The 21,893-nt window shown below is 44.2% G+C and overlaps 3 protein-coding genes across 5 annotated transcripts; 2 read left to right on the top strand and 1 right to left on the bottom strand.

Moving 5' to 3' along the window:
* Nucleotides 1–10,601: 10,601 nt before the first annotated feature.
* LOC121801035 (peroxidase 24-like) lies at nucleotides 10,602–12,068 on the top strand. Its single transcript, XM_042200506.1, has 4 exons — nucleotides 10,602–10,847; nucleotides 10,938–11,120; nucleotides 11,209–11,374; nucleotides 11,665–12,068. The coding sequence occupies exons 1-4, from the start codon at nucleotides 10,602–10,604 to the stop codon at nucleotides 12,066–12,068; spliced, it is 999 nt and encodes a 332-aa protein (XP_042056440.1).
* A 2,536-nt stretch (nucleotides 12,069–14,604) lies between these two features.
* LOC121799604 (AP-5 complex subunit mu-like) lies at nucleotides 14,605–19,753 on the top strand. Of its 3 annotated transcripts, XM_042199011.1 has the most exons (9): nucleotides 14,605–14,808; nucleotides 14,891–15,016; nucleotides 15,121–15,129; nucleotides 16,545–16,853; nucleotides 17,465–17,757; nucleotides 17,860–18,749; nucleotides 19,040–19,096; nucleotides 19,187–19,234; nucleotides 19,366–19,753. In XM_042199011.1, the coding sequence occupies exons 1-9, from the start codon at nucleotides 14,741–14,743 to the stop codon at nucleotides 19,435–19,437; spliced, it is 1,872 nt and encodes a 623-aa protein (XP_042054945.1). In that variant the 5' UTR covers nucleotides 14,605–14,740; the 3' UTR covers nucleotides 19,438–19,753. The 3 variants fall into 3 exon arrangements, with proteins under 3 accessions (XP_042054945.1, XP_042054946.1, XP_042054947.1); XM_042199012.1 differs by lacking the exon at nucleotides 15,121–15,129; XM_042199013.1 differs by lacking the exons at nucleotides 14,605–14,808; nucleotides 14,891–15,016; nucleotides 15,121–15,129 and adding an exon at nucleotides 15,669–16,453.
* A 114-nt stretch (nucleotides 19,754–19,867) lies between these two features.
* LOC121799606 (probable galacturonosyltransferase-like 4) lies at nucleotides 19,868–21,315 on the bottom strand. The gene has a single exon (XM_042199014.1). It carries the CDS (start codon nucleotides 21,192–21,194, stop codon nucleotides 20,175–20,177), a length of 1,020 nt encoding a protein of 339 aa, XP_042054948.1. The 5' UTR covers nucleotides 21,195–21,315; the 3' UTR covers nucleotides 19,868–20,174.
* Nucleotides 21,316–21,893: the final 578 nt, after the last annotated feature.

The raw sequence follows: 21,893 nt of genomic DNA, 5'->3' as shown, positions 1-21,893 counted from the left end.
CTGCATGTATCCTGCATAGTTGACTATCTTCCAGTTCGGTCCGAATACTGAGACCGAACTCTGAACTATTGCCGAGCAGCTTTTGCCGATCTGAGAGTAGAGCTTGATTGGTCGCTTTTACCGAGCTGTAGGCTGGAGCCGAACTCTTTGGTAATGCCGAACTGATTGGTTGGCTTTTCCGAGCTGTAGGCTGGGGCCGAACTCTTTGGTAATGCCGAACTGATACTCTTCCTTGGGCTTTGGGCTGATGGGCCGTCACTGCTATTGGGCTTGTTTAGTACGTACCCCATCACTACCCCCCCCCCGAAAAGCGAAGTGAATCACTTCGGCGAAGCGAGTCACTTCGGCATTCTGGATAAAGGTACGGGGAGGCTGACGTCAGGGGACGTGCCTTGCGCGTGACTGCATTAAATGCGACAGTAAAATCCGGCCGTTGAATCCTGAAAAGGTGGGATTCGAAACGGTGCGATGATTTTGAAATCTTCTCCGAATCTGATAAATACGTCCTTTCTTCATCAGTTGAACACTTTGGCTATTGCTTCTTCTGCAATCTCTCTCTTTTGCGTAAAAATTTCCTTCCGCTTTCGAAATTTCTTCAGAATTTCTTCAGACTTTCAAAGAGTAAGAACCATGTCTTCTTCTTCTCTTCTGAGTCAGGTAGCGGTAGGAAAGGGGATAAGGGGTCTTCTAGCCGGAAGAATCCGGGGAGAAGACCGTAGAGTATTTTCACAGCATCTTGAGTAAGGATACTGTGATATCCTTACACGAAAAATATTTTTTTCCTGGGGGGAAGGTTGCGATTCCCGACGACCTTCATAGGGCTGACTCGCCGCCGGAGGGTTACGCCACCGTTTATGAAGCCGGCTTGGAATGCGGGCTTCGTTTCCCTCTTCCCCCTGCCTTTGTAGAGCTGCTAGATTTTTTTCAACTCCCTTTAGGTCAGGTGACTCCGAACTCTTGGAGGCACTTATCGGCCTTTGCTGCCGAACTGCGTAGGCTAGATAAGGATCTGTCTCTGAGGGCAATCCTTAATTTTTTCCAGTTTAAGAGAAAGGATCTTGGTTTTACTTGATCCCTTTACAGCCTTTTAGGGCCTTCTGCAAAACCAAGTGGCCAAAGTGGCAACATCGCTTCTTTTTTTATAATAGGACAGCGGCTCCGGGCTTTCCTTGGAGAGGGCCGAAGTCCGTGATTCCTCATCCTCGGTTAGAACCGTTGGACGAGCTCGAGGGCGAGCTCAATAAGATTCCTATGATTAGGAAGCAGTACCTGGAGTCTGAGCTCGTCAAGGGCGACTTCGTGTTCGACTCCTCGTCTTCGGACGAAGAGACCGAGGGTGAGGAATTCTTTTTTGTGCCTTACTGCTTTTGTGGCGAAAACTAACTTTGCTTTCTTGCTTTTTGGCAGTGTACATGCTGAATAAGATTAGCCGCAAATCCTCCGAGCTTAAGGAGCCGGAGAAAGAGAAGGCTACCAGCTCGGCGCCTGATGCCGAGAAGAATCCGAAGAGGCAAAAGACCTCTTCGGATCCAAGAAGCCGGAGTCGACTTCGGCAAGTAGGAAGGGGAAGACCCAGAAGCCCCCGAGAGCGCCAGAGAAAGACGTGTCTTGGCGCCTCCTTCGGAACATATCTGTGAGCCCTTTTTTATGGCCCACGGACTTCGCCGAGGTGAATTTCTTCTTGATTTTCTGGCTTGCTTTTTTCCTGTATTTTTTGTGGCCCCTCTGTTGACTTTTTCTTTTTCCATTTTCAGAGGAACGATATGCTCTCCAAGCTCGTCGCCGTTGAACTCTCCAAAGCGTCCAACGACTATGCTGAGATGCAGAGGAAGTTGGCGGCTGCTTGTCACCGGGCCGAGCAGGCTGAGGCAAACTTTGAGAAAGCCAGAGCTGCTAGGATTTCGGCCCAGGATGAAGCTCAGTTTGCCAAAAACCAGCTCGTCATCCAGCGAGAGCAGACGAAACGGAGGGATGCTGCCGCCGTGGTTGCCCAAGGAGGGCTCTCCGTGCTTTCGCGGAGAAACTCTTTCTGAGCAACCAATTTTCAGCCTTTGTCGGTGATCTGCTGAAACTGATGACCGATAAAGCCGAGAGGGTCCGAAGTCATCCTGCCGCTGTACGGCCGAGAGATAGCAGCTCGGCTTCAGAGTCTGCCGGTGCTTGAGGAGCTTGCTTCGTCCTCGGTCCTGCTTTCTGCAGACCAAGTTCGTAGTTGCGGAGCTGACCGCGATGAGAACATGGAGGCTATCTTTGCCTCCATAGGGTCAGTTTCACCCGCTCCAATTTTCCATGGAGAGGGTGAGACCGAGCAGCATGAGCGGCAGACCGGCGATGAGCAGGCCGAGCAGGAGGCGCAGCAGATCGGCTACGGTGGCGCCGAGCAGGCTGGGGAGAGCAGGGAGGCCGAGGCTGAAGCTGAAGCAGACAAGGAGAAGGAAGCTGAACCTCACCGAGAAGGCGGAGACGAAGCTGGCGGAGTATGATTTCGTCTCCCTTCTCTTAGTTTAGTTTCTTCCTTCTTGTAAAACGGCCTTGAAGCCCTTGTGTAAAAAATTTTTTTCTTATGAATGAAAAATTCTTCTTTCTGCTCTTGTGTCTTCGTATAGCCTTTCGTACTCTCTTTTACTCCTGTTGTGGTTTACTACCTGCTCAGTAATCTGAAATGCCGAACTGACATAGCTGCTCTATATTCTGAACTCTTAAGGAGCTGGAGGTACTTCACTGGAAGCGGCTGTACTCTTCGGCTTTAGACGAAGCTGAGAAAAGAGCCATAGCTGACCAGGTGAAGAATGACGAACTCTTGGCTCGTTCAGTGAAGCTGGAGGCCGACAATAAGGACTTAGAGTCCGAAAAGAAAGATCTGGAGGCCGAGCTGAATACCGCCGTCGCTGAGAGGACTGCGTATGAGGATTTCATCTGCAGGCGCGGGGAATGACCATCTCTGAAGTTCAGGAACGAGTTGACGAACTGTGGGAGGAATATCAATGTACTCCGGAGGAACAATGCGCTGGAGAGTTCGGCTTGCCAACAAGTCGTGAAATCATTGCGGCGCTATGCTTCTCGGTACGACATCATCTTTCCCGGCGTCCTTCAATCGAGAGATTCCTTAGGCATTTCCCGCCAACAGATGCTCATACTCCAGCTCAAAACCCCTGATTCACTTGCTCAAAACCCTACTCCAAGTCAGCAACGAAATCAGAACAGCCGGAAACGTCAAGACGAGAACGGACTCAGGAGCAACCGGAACGTCAGACAAGGACGGACTGAAGTTCGTAGAGGAGCTGTGATTATGAGTGAGCAAGATCAACAAATGCTTCGTGAAGAGACTCTTCGCCGCCGAGGTGCTAGAGCTTCCCGGGCTCAGGGAAGAGGCGGTAGGTCGATTAGAGCATCTCGTCGACCTGCTTATTCTTCAGCTGCCGAGAACGCCCGAACTCGGCTTCACGAGGATTTTGTGAATAGATGGCTCAACTTTAGCAACCAGGGACAGTAGAATAGTCCTTTGTAATGGCGTAACGCCTTCTCGTAGGGCAGCAGAATTGTATGCCGAACAAGTTTTAATAAATGAAATCTTCATTTCGCTTCTATCACTGCGTATTTACAGCTCAGCGAAAAAATTTCATCGTGCTCGTCCTCGGTCTTATGAAGTAAACTTCTTTGACCGGACTCGTCCTCGGTCTTATGAAGTAAGCTTCTTTGACCGGACTCGTCTTTGGTCTTATGAAGTAAACTTCTTTGACCGGACTTAGTCCTCGGTCTTATGAAATAAACTTCTTGACCGGACTCGTCCTTTGGTCTTATGAAGTAAACTTCTTTGACCGGACTCGTCTTTGGTCTTATGAAGTAAATTTCTTTGACCGGACCTAAGCTTGTGTCCTAATTTGGCGAGTTTTTATCGCTCGGATCGGACTTTCCCTTGTCCTAATTTGGCGAGTTTTATCGCGTGGATCGGACTTTCCCTTGTCCTAATTCGGCGAGTTTTTATCGCGTGGATCGGACTTTCCCTTTGTTGCAGTTCGTTCAGACGAACTGCTTGTTTCTTAAGCCGAATTGTGGTCTTGTATCCTCCTTAGAAGCTTGGACTCACAATCGTTGGCTTATTGTTGCAGTTCGTTTCAGACGAAATGCTTGTTTTTTAAGCTGAATTGTGGTCTTGGTATCCTCCTTAGAAGCTTGGACTCACAATCGTTGGCTTATATATGTTCTAAAAAGGGGATCAGCCTTTGAAGAACAAGATACCTCAGTAACATTTGTAAGAGACGACACGCACATAGACAGACAAAACACACCTAGACAAGCAAGACGCACATAAACGAACGAGACGCACATAGACAAAGTAAAAAAACAAAGAAAACACATACCTCTAGGACCGAACTAGACACAAGACGGACTGACCGGACTGTCTCTTACAAATGGAACTTCTTGAGGTTGGAAATGTGCCATGTTCGGGGTACTTGTTCTCCTGACATGTGAGTCAATTTGTAAGACCCTTTGCCGAGGACTTCTGACACCCGATATGGACCTTCCCATGTGGGTTCGAGCTTGCCCAGCTTTTCTGCTCGGCTTACTCGTTGTTTCTCAAGACAAGATCTCCCACTTGAAATTGCAGCTTTTTCACCCTTGGTTATAATACCGGGCTACTTGCTCCTTGTACTTGGCTGTTTTTATGCAGGCCAATTCTCTTCTTTCTTCGGCCAGATCTAGTTCGGCTCTCAGTCCGTCATCATTTCATTTCTGAGGAGAAATTTAGAGTTCGGGGACTGGGTACGCCGATCTCAACCGGAATCACGGCTTCAGCGCCGTACACCAGACTGTACGGAGTTTCACCGTTGGAAGCTTTGGGTGTAGTTCGGTAGGACCATAGGACTTGAGGGAGGATTTTTCTACCCATTGTCCTTTGGCTTGTTCTAACCGAGCTTTCAACCCTTTCACCAAGATACGGTTTGTTACCTCCGTTTGTCCGTTTGCTTGTGGGTGGGAGACCGAAGTGAAACCGCTGTTGAATATTCAGCTCTTGGCACCAATTCTTGAATGTCTTGTCGGTGAACTGAGTCCCGTTATCCGAAATGAGGATGTGGGGTAAGCCAAATCGGCACACTATGTTCTTCCAGACGAAATCCAATGCCTTCGAGCTCGTTATCGTAGCTAATGGTTCAGCTTCTACCCACTTTGTAAAGTAATCCACGGCAACGATAAGGAATTTCATTTGCCGAGGAGCTTGTGGTAGTGGTCCCACTATGTCTATGCCCCATTGCATAAAAGGCCAAGGGCTTTGCATAGCATATAGATCGGTCTGCGGCATCTTTGGGATATTTGCATGGATTTGGCACTTCGTGCATGTCTTGACGAGCTGCACTGCGTCTTGTACCAAAGTTGGCCAATAATACCCCCATCTCAGAACTTTTTTAGCTAAAGCTCTAGCTCCGATGTGGCTACCGCAAGATCCTTCATGAACTTCTCTAAGGATGTAGTCCGTCTCTTCTGGCCCTACACATCGCAATAACGGCTGAAGGTAGGACTTTCTGTATAGGACTCCTCCATGAAGTTCGTACCGAAGGGCTCGGCATGTGATTTTCCGAGCTTCTTTCTTATCCTCGGGCAGTTGTCCTTGATCTAGATATTGTAAGATCGGCGTCATCCAGTTCGGCGAGCTGGCTACTGAAAGTACCTCAGCTTCATCATGCTTCTGTGCATCAATTCCTCCACCTTTGAACTTGGATATGAGGCTAACTTACTTAAAATATCTGCTCGGCTGTTTTCCGCTCTGGGAATGCGGATTATCCGAAAATAAGAGAAACTTCGGCTAATGCTTTGCGGCTTTGTCCCAATATTTCCTCATCCTCTCATCACGGGCTTCACTTGTACCCAACATGTGATTCACTACGACTTGTGAATCACAATGGATTTTGAGAGACTTGATAAATAGACTTTGCGCTAGCTTGAGTCCGGCAAGGAGAGCTTCGTATTCGGCTTCATTATTAGTAGTTGGGAATAAGAACCGAAGTGAGTAAGTTACCTCGTGTCCGTCGGGAGCGATAAGTAAAATACCAGCTCCACTTCCCGTTTTATTCGAAGCTCCATCTACGAATCCGCTCCAGCAGTCTGGTGGCTCTACTTCGGATTCCAGGGGCTGTGCTAGTTCGGCATTGGTAGAATTTTTCTGTTCGGCAATGACAGGGATTGCTTGATCGAACTTTGCTTCTGCAAGAAAATCTGCCAAGGCTTGTCCCTTGATGGCTTTCTGAGGTAGGTATTCGATTGAGTGTTCTCCCAACTCTATGGCCCATTTGGCGATTCTGCCTGATGCTTCTGGCTTGGTCAAAACTTGCCGAAGTGGAAGATCGGTTAAGACGCATACCTTGTGAGCATAGAAATATGGCCGCAGTCTCCTTGCTGCATTTACTAATGCCAGAGCAATTTTTTCCAGAGGTTGATACCTTGTTTCTGGACCTCTTAATGCTCGGCTTGTAAAGTAGATGGGAAGCTGCTTTAGGCCTTCTTCTCGTACAAGCACCGCGCTAATGGTCTGATCCGATGCCGCTAAGTATAAGAATATCACTTCAGCATCTGTTGGAGCAGAGAGAATAGGAAGCTCGGCTAAATAACTTTTGAGCTCGTCAAAAGCCTTTTTCTGCTCGACTCCCCACTTAAACTTTGGTGCCTTCTTTAACACTTTGAAGAATGGCATTTGCTTTTCGGCTGCTTGGGAAAGGAATCTATTCAGTGCGGCTAGACATCCAGTTAGCCTTTGCACATCATGTATGGACTTCGGCATTGCCATGTTCTGAACAATTTGAACTTTTAGCGGATTTGCCTTGAGTCCTTCCTTTGAAACCCAACAACCTAGAAACTTTCCCGAATCTACCAAAAGGTACATTTTTGGGGATTGAGTTTGAGGTTGGCTTTTCGGAGCACGTCGAGAGTGGACTTGAGATTGTCTTCGTACTCCGAAGTGCTTCTGCTTTTAACGACTATGTCGTCAACATACACTTCAACCTCCTTTCCGATCAAATGCCGAAAAAGCTTATCTACCATCCTTTGATATGTGGCTCCGGCATTCTTTAAACCGAACGACATCTTTTTATAAGCAAAGAGGCCGAAGTCAGTAATGAAAGCCGTTTTTGGAGCATCATTCTCATCCATTAAGACTTGGTGGTAGCCTTTGTATAAATCAAGAAAACAGAAAATTTCGAAGCCGATCAAAGCTTCTACTTTTTTGTCTATGTTCGGAAGGGGATAGCAATCTTTAGGACAGTGCTTGTTTAGATCGGTAAAATCTATGCACATCCGCCATCCTCCTTCTTTTTTCTTGATCATCACAGGATTGGCCACCCAAGAGGGATATTTCACCTCGAATAATACATCCGCTTTCAGTAATTGGCGGACTTCGTCATGGATGACTTGATTTCTTTCTGCCGCAAAGAGTCTTTGCTTCTGTTTTATAGGCCGGACTGATGGATCAATATTTAACCGATGAGTGATTACCTCAGAGGGCACTCCGGTCATGTCCAACGGAGACCATGCAAAGACATCTTTGTACTCCTTGAGGAGCTGGATGGTCTTTTCCCGGAGTAGAGGCGTTCCCGCGAAACCGATCTTGACCGTTCTGGATGGATCATCTTCGTATAACTGAACGGTCATTGAGTTCGGCTCTGGTGTGACTTCGGTCATTTCGCTTGCCTCTGACTCCGGCTGTTGTGATTGCTATGCTTGATGATGCCGATCTGATTGCTCGGCACTTTTAAGCGCAATCTGCAGACACTCTTTTGCTCTCTTTTGATCACCTCGGATGACCGCTACCCCCCCTTTAGTGGGGAGCTTGATGGTGAGATGATAAGTAGAGCAAACGGCCCGCACTGCGTTGAGCCAGTCTCTTCCCAGGATGATGTTGTACGGAGACCGAGCTTTTACCACAAAGAACTCGATCATCGTACTGGAGCTTGTAGGCGCTTTTCCCACCGTGATCGGAAGGCTGATAATACCTTCAGGGCGGGTGTCCTCCTGGGCGAAACTTTTCAGAGGAAGTGGTGCCGGACTAAGCCGAGCTGGATCCACTTCTAGTTTATCGAAACATTCTTTAAAAAGAATGCTGACTGACGCTCCTGTATCCACAAACACTCTGTGGATCAGTTTGTTTGCCACTCCGGCTTGGATGACAATAGCGTCTTGATGAGGAGAGATGGCCGGGACGGGATCTGCATCTGAAAATGTAATCACTTCGTCCTGCTTCAGCCTTTTATGCGTTGGCTCCTCTCGATTGAAGCCTCTGCGCTCTGACTTCAGGGACGATTTAGTCTTCCCGGCAGGGAGAGCATCAATAGTCAGTATTACTCCATCATATTGCTGCTCGTCATCGTCTTCGGGATCCTGTTGCCTTTTCGGATCCTGAGGAGCGCAGTTCGCACCTCTCTGCTTTTTGTTCTTTTTCGGCTGCTTGCTTTGGTATTTTTTTAATGTCCCTGCTTTCACAAGAGTATCAATACCTGCAGCCAAATGTCGGCACTCCTCGGTATCGTGACCGTGGTCTTGATGGAAGGAGCAATATTGATCCTGAGGTCGACGCGCGGCCGATTTCGTCATCCGCTTTGGTTTTTCGAACATATCGGAATGCAGTTCGAAAATTTCCGCTCTTGACTTGTTCAATGGTACGAACTGAGCGGGCGGCTTCTCAGGATTGAGACGTGGCCCCAATCGGTCTTGCACCGGAGTCCTTTGAATCCTTTCAAAAGGAGTTCGGCGAGGATGTCCCTGATCGCCAAAAGGAGTTCGGCGAGTTTGTCCCTGATCGCTATGATCGGGCTTCCTCCTGTCTCCTCGGGATGAGCTGTCTAAAGACCGTTTGCGACGGTCTGCCTCATCGGCACGGGAGAACTGGTCCGCAATGTCCCACATCTGTTGAGCTGTTTGCGGACTGCATTCCACGAGCTTTCTGTAGAGAGCTCCGGGCAGGATTCCATTTTGGAATGCCGAAATGACAAGTAGATCATTGAGATCATCTACTTGTAGGCATTCCTTGTGGAATCTCGTCATAAAGTCGCTGATCTTTTCGTCACGACCTTGACGTATAGAAAGCAGCTGAGCCGAAGTGATTCGGGCTTCCGCTTTCTGAAAGAACCTCCTGTGGAAAGCATCCATTAGATCTCGGTAAGATCTAATGCTACCTTGGGGGAGGCTATCGAACCACCTTCTTGCGTTCCCGATAAGCAGCTCGGGAAACAGCTTGCACATGTGGACCTCATTGAGACCCTGGTTCGCCATGTTATACTGATAGCGTCCCAGGAAGTCATGAGGATTCACCAACCCGTCATAAGTCATCGACGGAGTTCGGTAGTTCTATGGAAGGGGAGTTCGGGTGATATCGTCCGAGAACGGAGTCTTCAAAGCTCCGTACATGGCGAACCCGACATCTCTTCGGTATGGATGAGATGGAGATCTCCTGTGATTCCGGTACCGAGGAGGAACAGGAACATGTCGGGGTTGAGGATTCTTCTTCCTGGAAGACACGGCACTACTGCGGTAGTGACTTTCATGTCTGGATGAGGAAGGAGAATCCACCGTTTTCGTCTTCGGTTCTTGGCTCTTTTGCAGGAAGGCTAAGAACTCATCCTGCTTCTCAGCCAAGAACAGCTTGACAGCCTCATTCAAATCAGGCTGCTGGGAAGACTCGGTGTGTGGACCTTTTGAGCGGCTTGTTCCTTCATCGTGAAAACTGGAAGTAGATGTCTCCCGAGGCTGTTTTCCGGACCTGCGGGCTGGACTAGCTTCCTCATGGTTTTCACGAACGGTATTACGGGTAGTATGTGATCTGGTATGCATTTTTTTGGGGTGGAAAAAGGGTCAAAAATTCGCTTTATCACAAATTTGGTTCTCTGTTTCCCACAGACGGCGCCAGTGATGGTTGGGCATATTTTTGATGGTGATGAATGCAGGAAAATACAGATCACGATACAAAGATTTACGTGGTTCGATTTACTAAGGTAAATCTACGTCCACGGGAAGAAAAGAGGGCAGAGTTGTATTGCTTGATCTGTTTTCTACAGCTTACAATACAGACTTGCTATTTGATATTTGATCTCTAGAGAACTTAACCCTTCTTTATCTGATCTGAGTTCTATTTATACATTGAACTAAGATCGTGGCTTGCATCACCACTAATGATGGTTGTGAATGTCGTGGAGGTCATGGAGATCCTGCATGGGTCCACTATCCTGCATGAGATCCTGCATGAGTCCACTATCTCTGTGCTTGATCCACTATCCTGCATGTGATCCTGCATGAGTTGACTATCTTCCAGTTCGGTCGAATACTGAGACCGAACTTCTGAACTATTGCCGAGCAGCTTTTGCCGATCTGAGAGTAGAGCTTGATTGGTCGGCTTTTACCGAGCTGTAGGCTGGAGCCGAACTCTTTGGTAATGCCGAACTGATTGGTTGGCTTTTACCGAGCTGTAGGCTGGGGCCGAACTCTTTGGTAATGCCGAACTGATACTCTTCCTTGGGCTTTGGGCTGATGGGCCGTCACTGCTATTGGGCTTGTTTAGTACGTACCCCATCACCAACAATACTAGGTTTTGAAAAACATCTCCCTTTTGTTTTGCTACGATGAAAATGAGATCTTTCTTAAGCATTACTCTTCTCCTATTAGCCTTTCTTGTGGCAGCAGCCGGTGCCAAAAAAAGTAAAGCTCCCATCAAGCCGGTCGGTCTAATACCAAACTACTATAAGGTTACCGGTACCTGTAAGCAAGCCGAACAACTTGTGAGACAAGTTGTACGGGAGAAAGTACGAAATGATCCGACTTTGGGTGCTAAGCTTCTCCGCGTGCATTACCATGATTGTTTCGTCAAAGTAAGCACACTTTTACTACTATTTCATATTGCATGCATTAGTATTAATTTAATTACTAATGAAAAAATTGGTTTGTGATCAAATTTGTAGGGTTGTGATGCATCAATACTTTTGAACACTGTGGGCACAAATCAATCCGAAAAAGATGCACGACCCAATTTATCACTGGGAGGGTTCGAAGTTATCGATGAAATCAAAACTCGAATTGAGAAAGTTTGCACCCAAAAAGTGTCTTGTGCTGATATTCTCGCACGTGACGCTGTCTCTTTTCCGGTAAATTTGCGACTATATTTTTTAATTAACAACCAACTCCAGATTCCTTTTGCCTCTCTTAATTAAATTCTATTGCTCAAACTTTCAGTTCAAGGAGCCATTATGGGACGTTCTGACAGGCAGAAAAGATGGCAGGGTTTCTCTAATCTCAAATGTCAACGGCAATTTACCCTCTGCATTTTCAAATTTTTCAACACTTCAAACTATCTACTCCAATAAGGGCCTAGACATAAATGATCTCGTCGCATTATCAGGTAACTAACTTACCATATTTAATTATTTCGAGTATCAGTTAATTAGTACTCCCTCCGTCCTGGGCTACTCGCTCCTTTCCTTTTCGGCACGGAGATTAAGGAATGAGTGTATAGGAAAGTAAAAAATGACGGCTGTAGGTGAAATTTTTTACTAAAAATGGAAAGAGTGCAAGTAACTTGAGACACCCAAAAAGAAAATAAGTGCGAGTAGCTTGGGACGGAGGGAGTACTATTCTTTAAAGAGTTGTGATATAGGCAGAACGAATTCCTAAGTAATTATGAGCGTGCAGGTGCGCACACGATCGGAGTATCGCACTGCGGCGCATTCTCGAGGCGGCTGTACAACTTCACGGGGAAAGGGGACGCGGACCCGTCGCTGGACCCGGCCTACGCGGAGTTTCTGAGGAAGCAGTGCCCGAACCCGGCGAGTCTAGCGACTGTGGTGGGAATGGACCCCAACAGCACACTCACCTTCGACACGCACTACTTCGCCGCCCTGAAGAAGCGCCAGGGGCTTTTCCAGTCCGACGCCGCGCTGCTCACGGACGCCACCTCCGCGGGCATTGTGCGCCGGTTCCAGTCGCGGGAAGCGTTTTTCAAGCAGTTCGCCAAGTCGATGGTCAAAATGGGCGCGATCGAGGTGCTTGTCGGAGATGCCGGCGAGATCAGAAAGGATTGCCGCTTCATTAATTAATACTCCAATAAATAATAATCCTGCTCCTCTTTTCTTGTACTATAATAATTATTGTATTCAAATTTCTAATTACTTTTACGTTTTACATTTTATACTCATTAGAGTGTTGATTCAATAGACTAGTTGAGAAGCTTGCCTATTGTCTTACACTTAACTACATGTATTGGCCATCTTGGAATTTCAAAGTGATGCAACTTTCATTTTCAGTGACCGTGCAAAATATGATCTACTATGTTACTCGCTAAAACAGACTGATTGATATCGATCACTAATCATAATTTATATTCCTTCTATCGCAGCTTAAGGGAGACGTTTTACGCATAATTTAGATAGTGGTACTTTTACAAAAATTAAATTATACTAGCTAGTAAATAATATAGTAAGAAGTAGAAAGAAAATAAAGTACTAAGAGATATATGAAAATAGAATAAGAGAAAGAAGACAATTAATTATTGGAAAAAACTTAAATATCTCGCTAGACATCGTAAAAAATGTACTAATATATACTGTGATGGAGAGAGTATTAATCATCACATACTATTAATTATTGATGATTCAGTAAGTTTGATTCTATTACATTTTACAAGATTAATAAGTTAATATTGCTATGAATAAAGAAATTAGTAATTTTACTTAGTAAGTTAAATATAATCGTCGAAAATAACAAATGATAATCGATCATTTTTTTATCATTCCCTATGAGTTGTATATATCATATGGATTTTCTTCGCTAATATATAGCACATGATATTAGTATCATCGGGGTGGATGCACAAATTAAGTTAAATATAAGAAGCTGAGTAGATTGTCGAAAAATGGAAGTGAACCTTGCTCCGAAAATTTTCAAGGTTGGAGTGAAGCTGTTGAGGTCATGGGCTGATAATAGGATACGTTAACATCCCAACCCCATGTGGATCCATAATTGTTCATACTATATAGTAATGTGATAAAAGTGGAAACGAATTAAATTAGTCATGTTACTCAATCCTCCTAATATTACTCGGTGATCTTTGACAATCATATTTACAAATATCAACTCTATAATTTAGGTACTGACAAGTGACAACTGATAAGTCATTAAAGTTTCAAGGTTTCTCAATTTTCTCCTTTTGTTTTTTTGGCATTAATTTTCCAACAAATAAATTATAAAAATAAATGAACGAATTTATACATCATGACCCTCAGGCCTCAGTGCTCAATGTATGTCATTCGACCCATCCAAAACCAAGGGGTATATCCATGTGGCCTTGTATGATTGGTATATTTTGATAATTTTTATTTTATATTTTGGTATAATAAAATTAATTATAGATCTAATACTCCTATTTGAGAATATGTGAAAAATATTATTTTACTGGATGGTGTTCAATTTTTTCCTTTGCTTTTCTTTTTGTCTTCTTTTAAGTATTTACATTAATTTTCTGTTGGTTTTTATACTCCATATGGTTTTTATACTCCATATGCATCCCGGGGAATCCGTACACTTGTTCGTGCAGGTTGAGGAGAAACTGACAGTCGGTCGTGCTTGGCCTCCGGAGAAATTCGTCGGTGAAGGCTGCCTGGACGCCTTTGCAGAATTTGAGCAAGCACGTGCGCCCAGTGGTGTCTCCGATGTGGAGGTATTCGTCGAACATGTCGGCCGTTTGTCCAGTCGCAAGCTGACGGGTTGCTGCAGTACATTTCTGCAGCGTCGTGTGGCTGGGACGACCGACCGCGTCGAACCCTTCTCGGAAGAACTCTTCCCGGGCCGCCAAAGTATTCGCGATATGGAGAAATAGCGGTTTACTCATGCGGAAACGGCGACGGAAGTAGGTATCTCCCCAAAGCGGGTTATCGCAGAAGTAGTCACGTACTAACCTTGCGGCGGCTTCCTCCCGGTTACGATGGATGTACGTCCGGGAGCGTCGTGGGGGCGGCGCGGCTTCCTCCGCCTCCAGTCGTCGATCTTCTTCAAGTGATTATTCCATTATTTAACGCATTTGCTCAAAAGTATCCATTAGTTTGGGTTGATTTGAGATGGAAATTGGAGTGGATATAGAGAGGATTTGAGAGGAATAGATGTGTGTTTGTGTGTGAAATGAGTATGAAATAAGATTATTTATAGAGTAAAGAAAAAAAAAATAAAAAAAATTTGAAAATGAAAAAAAACAAAACGGTAACATTACCGTTTGAATTTTTTTTTATTTATTAAAATTCAATTTTTTTTAAAAAAATTAAATATTGCGTCATCCGTGACGACGCCCACTCGCGGGCCAGCGAGTGGACGTCACGCATGCATCGGGCGCTCGCCACGTCGCCGAGTCGCGTGGCGCGATGGCGCGTCCCGTGTCGCGCATTCGCGGGCTACGGGACGGCATGGAGACGGGCTAGGGACGGAACGTGTCGCTGCAACGCGTCCCGCTGCGGTTCCGTCCCTCCGGAACGAAACGCGTGCCGGGCGCGGGACGCGTAGTGGATGCTCTAAAGATGTGTTTTGCATAAATACACGTGTGATTTATGTGAAGTCCGAATTTGAATAAGCGCATACAAAACGTAATTATTTATATAGAGAAAATTACCATGAATCAAAATGCCTCATCTGCTCGAATTATTTCAACTCTGCCCCCCAAAATCTCACTCATCGCTTTGACAAGTAGGAAAATGCTGTAAATATCGAAATCGGAAACGTGAAAATGCTAAGCGGCTGCTACATCAGAGCTCTCTGGATTTTAAACAATCAGGACTTTGTAATTTTCTCCAGGTATTTCGTTTTCGTATGATTTTTGTGTCAAATCGATTGATGAATGTGAAGCTTATCATTTCTGCGGATGAATATGTATCAGGAAATTCCCGGTGGTTGAAAAGCGGTGCCGCGTGGCTTGTGAGAAGGAAAACACCGATGATCTCAAGTATCATATGTTGCCTAACGATTCGGACTTCGGTGGTGCTTTTAGCGACCGTAAGAAGCGGTTAGTTCTTACCTACTGATTTTACTGCCAATATTTTAATTTGATGATTTTCAAATCGGAATTCTCGATCAATTATTGATGGTTGGGCGAATTTTTGATGGTAGTAAATGCAGGTAAAAGAAAATATAGATCACGACACAAGGAATTACGTGGTTCGATTTACTGAGGTAAATCTACATCCACGGGAAGAAAGGAGGGCAAGATTGTATTGCTTGATCTGGTTTACAGCTTACAAATACAGACTTGCTATATGATATTTGATGTCTAGAGAGCTCTTTTCTCCTTCCCCAGTCTATCTGATCTAAGTTCTATTTATACATTGAACTAAGATCGTGGCTTGCATCACCACTAACTAGGTCGTGGCTTACATCATCACTAATTAGATCGTGGCTTACATCATCACTAATTAGATCGTGGATGTCGTGGAGGTCATGAGATCCTGCATGGGTCCACCACTAAATAGATCGTGTAGTGGAGGTCGTGGAGGTTCTGCATGAGTCCACTATCTCCCAGTTCGGTCGAATACTGAGACCGAACTGCTGAACTATTGCCGAGCAGCTTTTGCCGATCTGAGAGTAGAGCTTGATTGGTCGGCTTTTACCGAGCTGTAGGCTGGGGCCGAACTCTTTGGTAATGCCGAACTGATACTCTTCCTTGGGCTTTGGGCTGATGGGCCGCCACTGCTATTGGGCTTGTTTAGTACGTACCCCATCAATTATACTGTGTTTTCATTTTTGTATTTTTTGTGAACTATGGTGAATGTTTGTTATATGTGTGTTACTAAGGTTTCTTTTAGTCATTATCTAATACATTCGGTCGCCCTTTTGCCTGACTTGGTAAAAGCACCAAAAATATCATTCATTTGCTGATGGGCAGAAATTATGTGGTTTTCGGTTTAATGATTCCTTAAGTTGATTAGCTAAGACTCTCATGTCATAATGTAAAGCATAAAACAAGTTTCTGAAGTTTTTAATAAATTCCAGCATTGGCATATTTGGTTGAGGTAATATATTCCAGCATTGGCATATTTGGTTGAGGTAATATATTCCTGATAATACTATGTAGATGCTGTAACGAGCTACGTTATTGATAGCAAAGACTGATATGCTTATTTGCGGACAATACATAATAATTATTGTGTCTTCCTAGTTAATGTATTATGGGTTGAGTTTCTATCTGGTAGACATCGTTGGCAAGAAGAACTTTCTGTTGGTTCTTGTTTTAATTTATTAATTTGGAAAGTACTAATATACTGCAACTACTAGACAATCTCTCTCAGTAAAGTAATTTATAGTAGTTATGTTTTTTTCATCGAATCCTTTCCTGGATCAAGTTCATCTTTAATAGTTCAACTTATACTGGTAGAATATTGGAGAAGACACTGCTATCAGTATCGATGTCATTTGATTTCTTACTTGCCCCTGCTTTACACTATTGGTAATTATATGTAAAGAATTTTTTATTCCACTTTTAGTGTACTCGTTGAGTATAATTCTGATGATTGTAACTATTTCACAAAATAATGAAGGGAGGGCTCAGCTCGAGGGTTTGGTGTACGTGTGAGCCAATCTGTTAAAGGATCAGATTCATGGGTTGATGATCCAATTGCTCGTCATGTAATAAGCTTGTACATTAACAAAGAAGAAGGGGAGAATAATCTCCTGTGGCCTCTGGTCCTACATATTAAGGGACCATATTCTATTCTTATATTGCCTTTGGTAGAACCTCGTCATTTGAAGTCCTACTCAAGGATGTGTAATACATCAGAATGTGGAAATGCTATTGGGGCTGATGAGAGTTTGTCTTCACTCCTCTTGGATCTTCCATCCATCACAGGGTATGGTAAGTTGTAATTTTTTATTCTTGATTTCTGTAGCAGTCTGTTTGTTCTGATTAATATCAGGATTTTTATGTGTGATCTGGGTAATAAACTTTTAGAGAACATGTATTCCTGCAGTTCATATTGATAAATATCTTCCACCATGTGTGTGTGAGTTGGTCAAGCGGTAGAGAGGTTAATGCTTTGACCTCAGGTTCGTCCTCTGTTGGGTGGCCTTTAAATTTAAATTCATTTACCCATAAAAAAAATATTTTCCATCATATGTTTTTATTTGGGGCACGTGGTTTGTGTTTTTATAGTCTTCAAGTATTTGAAAGCTCATACTGATAATCTTGCCCTCTTTTTCCTCGACGTTGTGGTGAGATGTGGCGGGGTGTTAATAGGATATCTTTCGAAATGTTTCTCCTAAAGAATCCCCAAGCCTCCCGCCACTCTCATCAGCACCCTTCTAATGCATCTTTTAAAGACTATTTTGTCGTCATGTTTTTATGAACCCTTGTGCCCAAACTATATTTGGTGCAGTCAATTAAGGGTGAGCATGCTGCTTACTGAGGCTGTCATTTTCTTCCTACCCTAATGTTGACCACCCCTTAAATTTTCTGAATTAGGGCGTTTGCTGTGGCACAAACAATCGGGGACATCGTAGTTGGTGAAACAACGGAGCCAGAAGTAGTTGTTGCTGCATCTCCCTCAGTTGGTGGACTGCTCGATACCCTCACTGGTAGCATAGGAATTTCCAGTATTTCTGTAAGAGCAAAACCTGTAGCTTTACCTGTTGCAACTTCCACTATATCTGGGACCGCCGTGACCGGAACTGCTATGTCTGATGATCCGAAGATGGGATCCAGGCCTTTGGATAAGGATGTCCTTAGGTCTTTCATCAGCAGTGCAATGCCCTTTGGTTAGTAAATTTCTTCTGTGGTACTTCATTTTTAATTCTATTTCAGTTTTATGTTATAAATGCCCTATGCTAGTCTTATCATTTCATTATTGCTGTGTGTAGGTACTCCTCTCGATCTTAGCTACTCCAATATTTCTGCCATCAAGACCACAGGATTTTCTTCAGCAGACGTGCCTCCTGCTGATCGAAAGCAACCAGCATGGAAGCCTTATCTTTACAGGGGGAAGCAGCGGATTCTATTCACTATTCATGACACGGTCCATGCTGCAATGTATGATAGAGATGAGATCCCAGACAGCATAACCATTTCTGGTCAGGTGAACTGCAGAGCAGAGTTGGAGGGACTTCCTGATGTTTCTTTACCATTGACCTGGTTGGCTAGTGCCCGAGTTGAGTCGTTAACCTTCCATCCTTGTGCTCAAGTTCCAGAGCATGGTGGTGATAAACAGGCTATTACATTTTCACCACCATTGGGTAATTTTGTCCTGTTGCATTATCAGGCACTTTGTTCTGTTGGACCTCCCATTAAAGGGTTTTATCAGCTATCAATGGTCTCAGAAAATGAAGGGGCATTTCTCTTTAGGTTAAGCATCATGGAAGGTTACAAATCTCCTTTAACAATAGAGTTCTGTACAGTAACAATGCCTTTTCCAAGGAGAAGGGTTGTTTCTTTTGATGGGACACCTTCAATTGGAACAGTATCAAATACCGAGCACTCAGTGGACTGGAGGATATTAACAAACACTCGAATTGCTTCTGGGAAAAGCATCGAGGCAACCTTTTCCGGGACAGTTAGATTTGCGCCGTGGCAAGCACAAAAAATGCCTTCATCTGGATCAGTGCTGATGGGTGTTGAAGACAGCGATCTTGAATCTGAATCTAGTGGCAGCATGGTAAATGTTGAGGATTACATAATGGAGAAAATGATTAAGGATCTTCCAGCAGCTGATCTAGAGGATCCTTTTAACCGCCAGGCATACAATTATGCGACAGTATGTGTTTTCCTTATTAAATATATGTGCATGCATTCTTAGTTCACAGCCACCCAGAGGAAAAAAATGTGCATGGGTAATATTGGTCTGTTCTGTCTGCTTTCGAGAAGATACTAATTTAGTTCTTGTTACTGATCAAATTCCAAAACTTGGAACTTGTAATGCCCTGAAAATAATAAGCTCAATGCAACAACATTTTACCAATAACTTGCTATGGTACAGTATTTGCACTCACTTTTTCTTTATTTGTTTGTTTCTATTCATGTTAGTGTTAATTTCCTTGTTTACAGGTTTCTTTCAAGATGATAGGGCCTTCATTCTCAGGAATCTCTATTGATCCCAAATCTGTAAGTCTTGTCAATCAATGCCTCACTCTAAAATGAGTGTGATCATTAATTTTAGGGGCTTTGATACTTACGCTCAAGTGCTGTATGCAGGTAAGCATATTTCCAGCAGTTAAGGCACCTATTGAAGTTTCAGCTCAGGTATGTTTATCCTGTGTGGATAGTTTTCTGATGGGTTGTTAAAGATCTTGATAGCAGCATATTGATTTAAAATTCAATTATGAGGTGCATGCCGGGCAACTTCTTATTATTTTCACATGTGAATTCAATAGGTTACTTCTGGGGATTATATTTTGTGGAATACTTTAGGAAAATGTCCAGTTGCAGCCACACCACAAGCTTAGACAATCAACACAGGAGAGGCTGAATATATGCTGAAACTAAATCTGCAAAAAAAAAAAAAAAAAGATTCATGTATCTCTTGGTCTGCTCATTTGCCTGTGGTCTTGAAAAATTTGTGTCATCAAATTAACTGTTCATGCGCAAGTGCTGTGGCAACCTGCAACAGCATATAGGACTGGATATGTTAGCAACTAAATGTCAACCAGATGAATGATTTATATATTCTTCCCTATGATTTTGGTCCGAGAGATCTGAATTGATTGCTTGGGAGTGTTGTATGAAACATTTTTCAATAATTTTGTTTGGTTGACAGCTTTATGTGCAGCTCACCAAGAGAGTTTGTTTACTGGGTATGATGAGATGAACAATTTAAGCCACTTGACTTCTCTATTTAGATGATGAATGCTGACTTCCTTTCAGAGATATTTCCAGTTTTATGGCAATGGCATGACTGAACATTAGAATTTCTCTAGTCAGCCATAAAGTTGAACAAGAGACGAACACATTATATTACACAAATTATATGTAGATGAAGGTTTACATACAAAATGGCTGTTCGTCCTAGGATAGGGTGAGAGTTCAAAAATCACTATCAACACAATCTGCTCCATTCCATCCATCCTCTATGCATATAACAACTCCGTCATAACTGTCATCGCCATCGTCATGGAGAAGACAGGTACACACCGTTTTGCTTTGACAGAGATGCATGTATATATATAGGTTTCACGTACGCCCATCATTCCTCCAAGGCGACCCGCGACGACCTGTATAAGTCGTACGGGGCCCACAAGTAGTCGACCGTGCATGGTCTCCGAGCGTCCAGCCTAAGCCATGGCTTCCCCTTTCCACTCCAATGCAGCAAGCTGATAGGGCCAGGGTGGAGCCCCCTACACCTTCCTTCCAAGTTGTCACCCCCTAACCCATGTTGGTTCCACCTATGTTCCACCCCCTTTATATTCCCTGCAAATACAAGCAGGATTGGTGGCAAAGAGCCCAATTGATAAATCCTCGTATGCTTCTGCACCGCCATCCATTCCTCCACCTTCCTCGTGTACCCTCCCTTTCGCCACTGCTCCACGTCCACCACCATCACCCCTGTGTTGAAGTAGCATGGCCGCCTCCCCTCGAACACACTCGCTAGCTGCCTGTCCGACCAGAACGCCTCCGTGAAGTAGCTCGTGAAGTTGGCGTGGCAGTACTCCGGCGCCGCCAGCACCTTCCCGCCCAAATCCACCCCCCAGAGCTTGGCGATGTCGTCGACGAAGATGATGTCGGAGTCCAAGTATATGACGCGCCAGACGGAGGGCGGTAGGATGTCGACCATGTAGATCCTAGCGTAGTTCAAGGGCTGGTCGAGGGCTTGGCGGACCGATTTCGATATCTTTCCACTAACCCTTTCGGGGTCGAATTGGTACATCTTGAAGCTGAGGAAAGGGAATGTGGAGTTGATGAGGGAGGAAATTTCGGTGTCGAGGTGGACGGAGAGGAAATGGAACGACACATTCTCCGGGCACGTCGAATGCTGCAGGATTGACAACACGGCGGCCATGGTGCCACGTATGTAGTTGGTGTCCAGAGGCATCACGACGTGGATTGCATTGGAGCTGCATGTCGCGCCGTTGCGGAAGGCAGGGGCCTCCCGGAATGACGGGAGGTCCCGCTCGAGGTGGATGGCCGTGGCCATGGCCGTATCGGGGCGGAGGAGGATCGTAGACATAGACAGGAGGCCCAGGAGAGAGAGAAGAGACAAGGCCATCCTGTCCCAAGATTCAGTTTGTTACAACGTCGTTTTAACTCTTTTCTTTTATATATATATATATAAATATTATTTATTTTTAGTGTAAAGGAAGAGAGGCTTTATTTGGGAGGAAAGTGTGTCATGAAACCATTAGAGGATGGAAAAAATGGAGCTTGGGTGAGAAATTTTTATGGTATAAAGAGAGAGAGGAGAGAGAAAGTTGATGTCAAGATTTGTGGAGGAGGAAGAAAATCCGGACATTTGTTTTGACTTGTCTAACACTGGTTTAAATTTGATTGAGCTGAAGGATGTATAATATCAAAGTAAAAACATTTTATTTAGATGAAAGTATATTTAACCATCAATATTTGGATATAATCTGTATGTTAATTCTTATTAAAAAAAGTGTTACATCTGTACTTAACATTGACATTAATCAAAGTATAAAGAGGCAAAACTAATATGATCAAAATAGATAAATAGAGATTCTTCGATCGTGATGTGCTTGACTTAATTAAGTTCTTACAAAGTCAAAATACAATAAATAAAATTGAAAAATATTAATGGGTCTTAATCCTCAGCTGGGCTTAGTTCAGATTTGGGTCTCTCCGAACAGATAATAAGATGGTTACTATGCCCATAAAAGTGACAAATGGGCTTCTACTTTTGCTTAATATATAATCTTGTCGTATTATGTACTATTTTCTTATTTTGGTG

Source organism: Salvia splendens, chromosome 4 (assembly GCF_004379255.2).
Source record: "Salvia splendens isolate huo1 chromosome 4, SspV2, whole genome shotgun sequence".
Taxonomy (NCBI): Eukaryota; Viridiplantae; Streptophyta; class Magnoliopsida; order Lamiales; family Lamiaceae; genus Salvia; species Salvia splendens.
The sequence above is the reverse complement of the archived record's forward strand: the minus strand, read 5'-3'. Positions and strand labels throughout refer to the sequence as shown.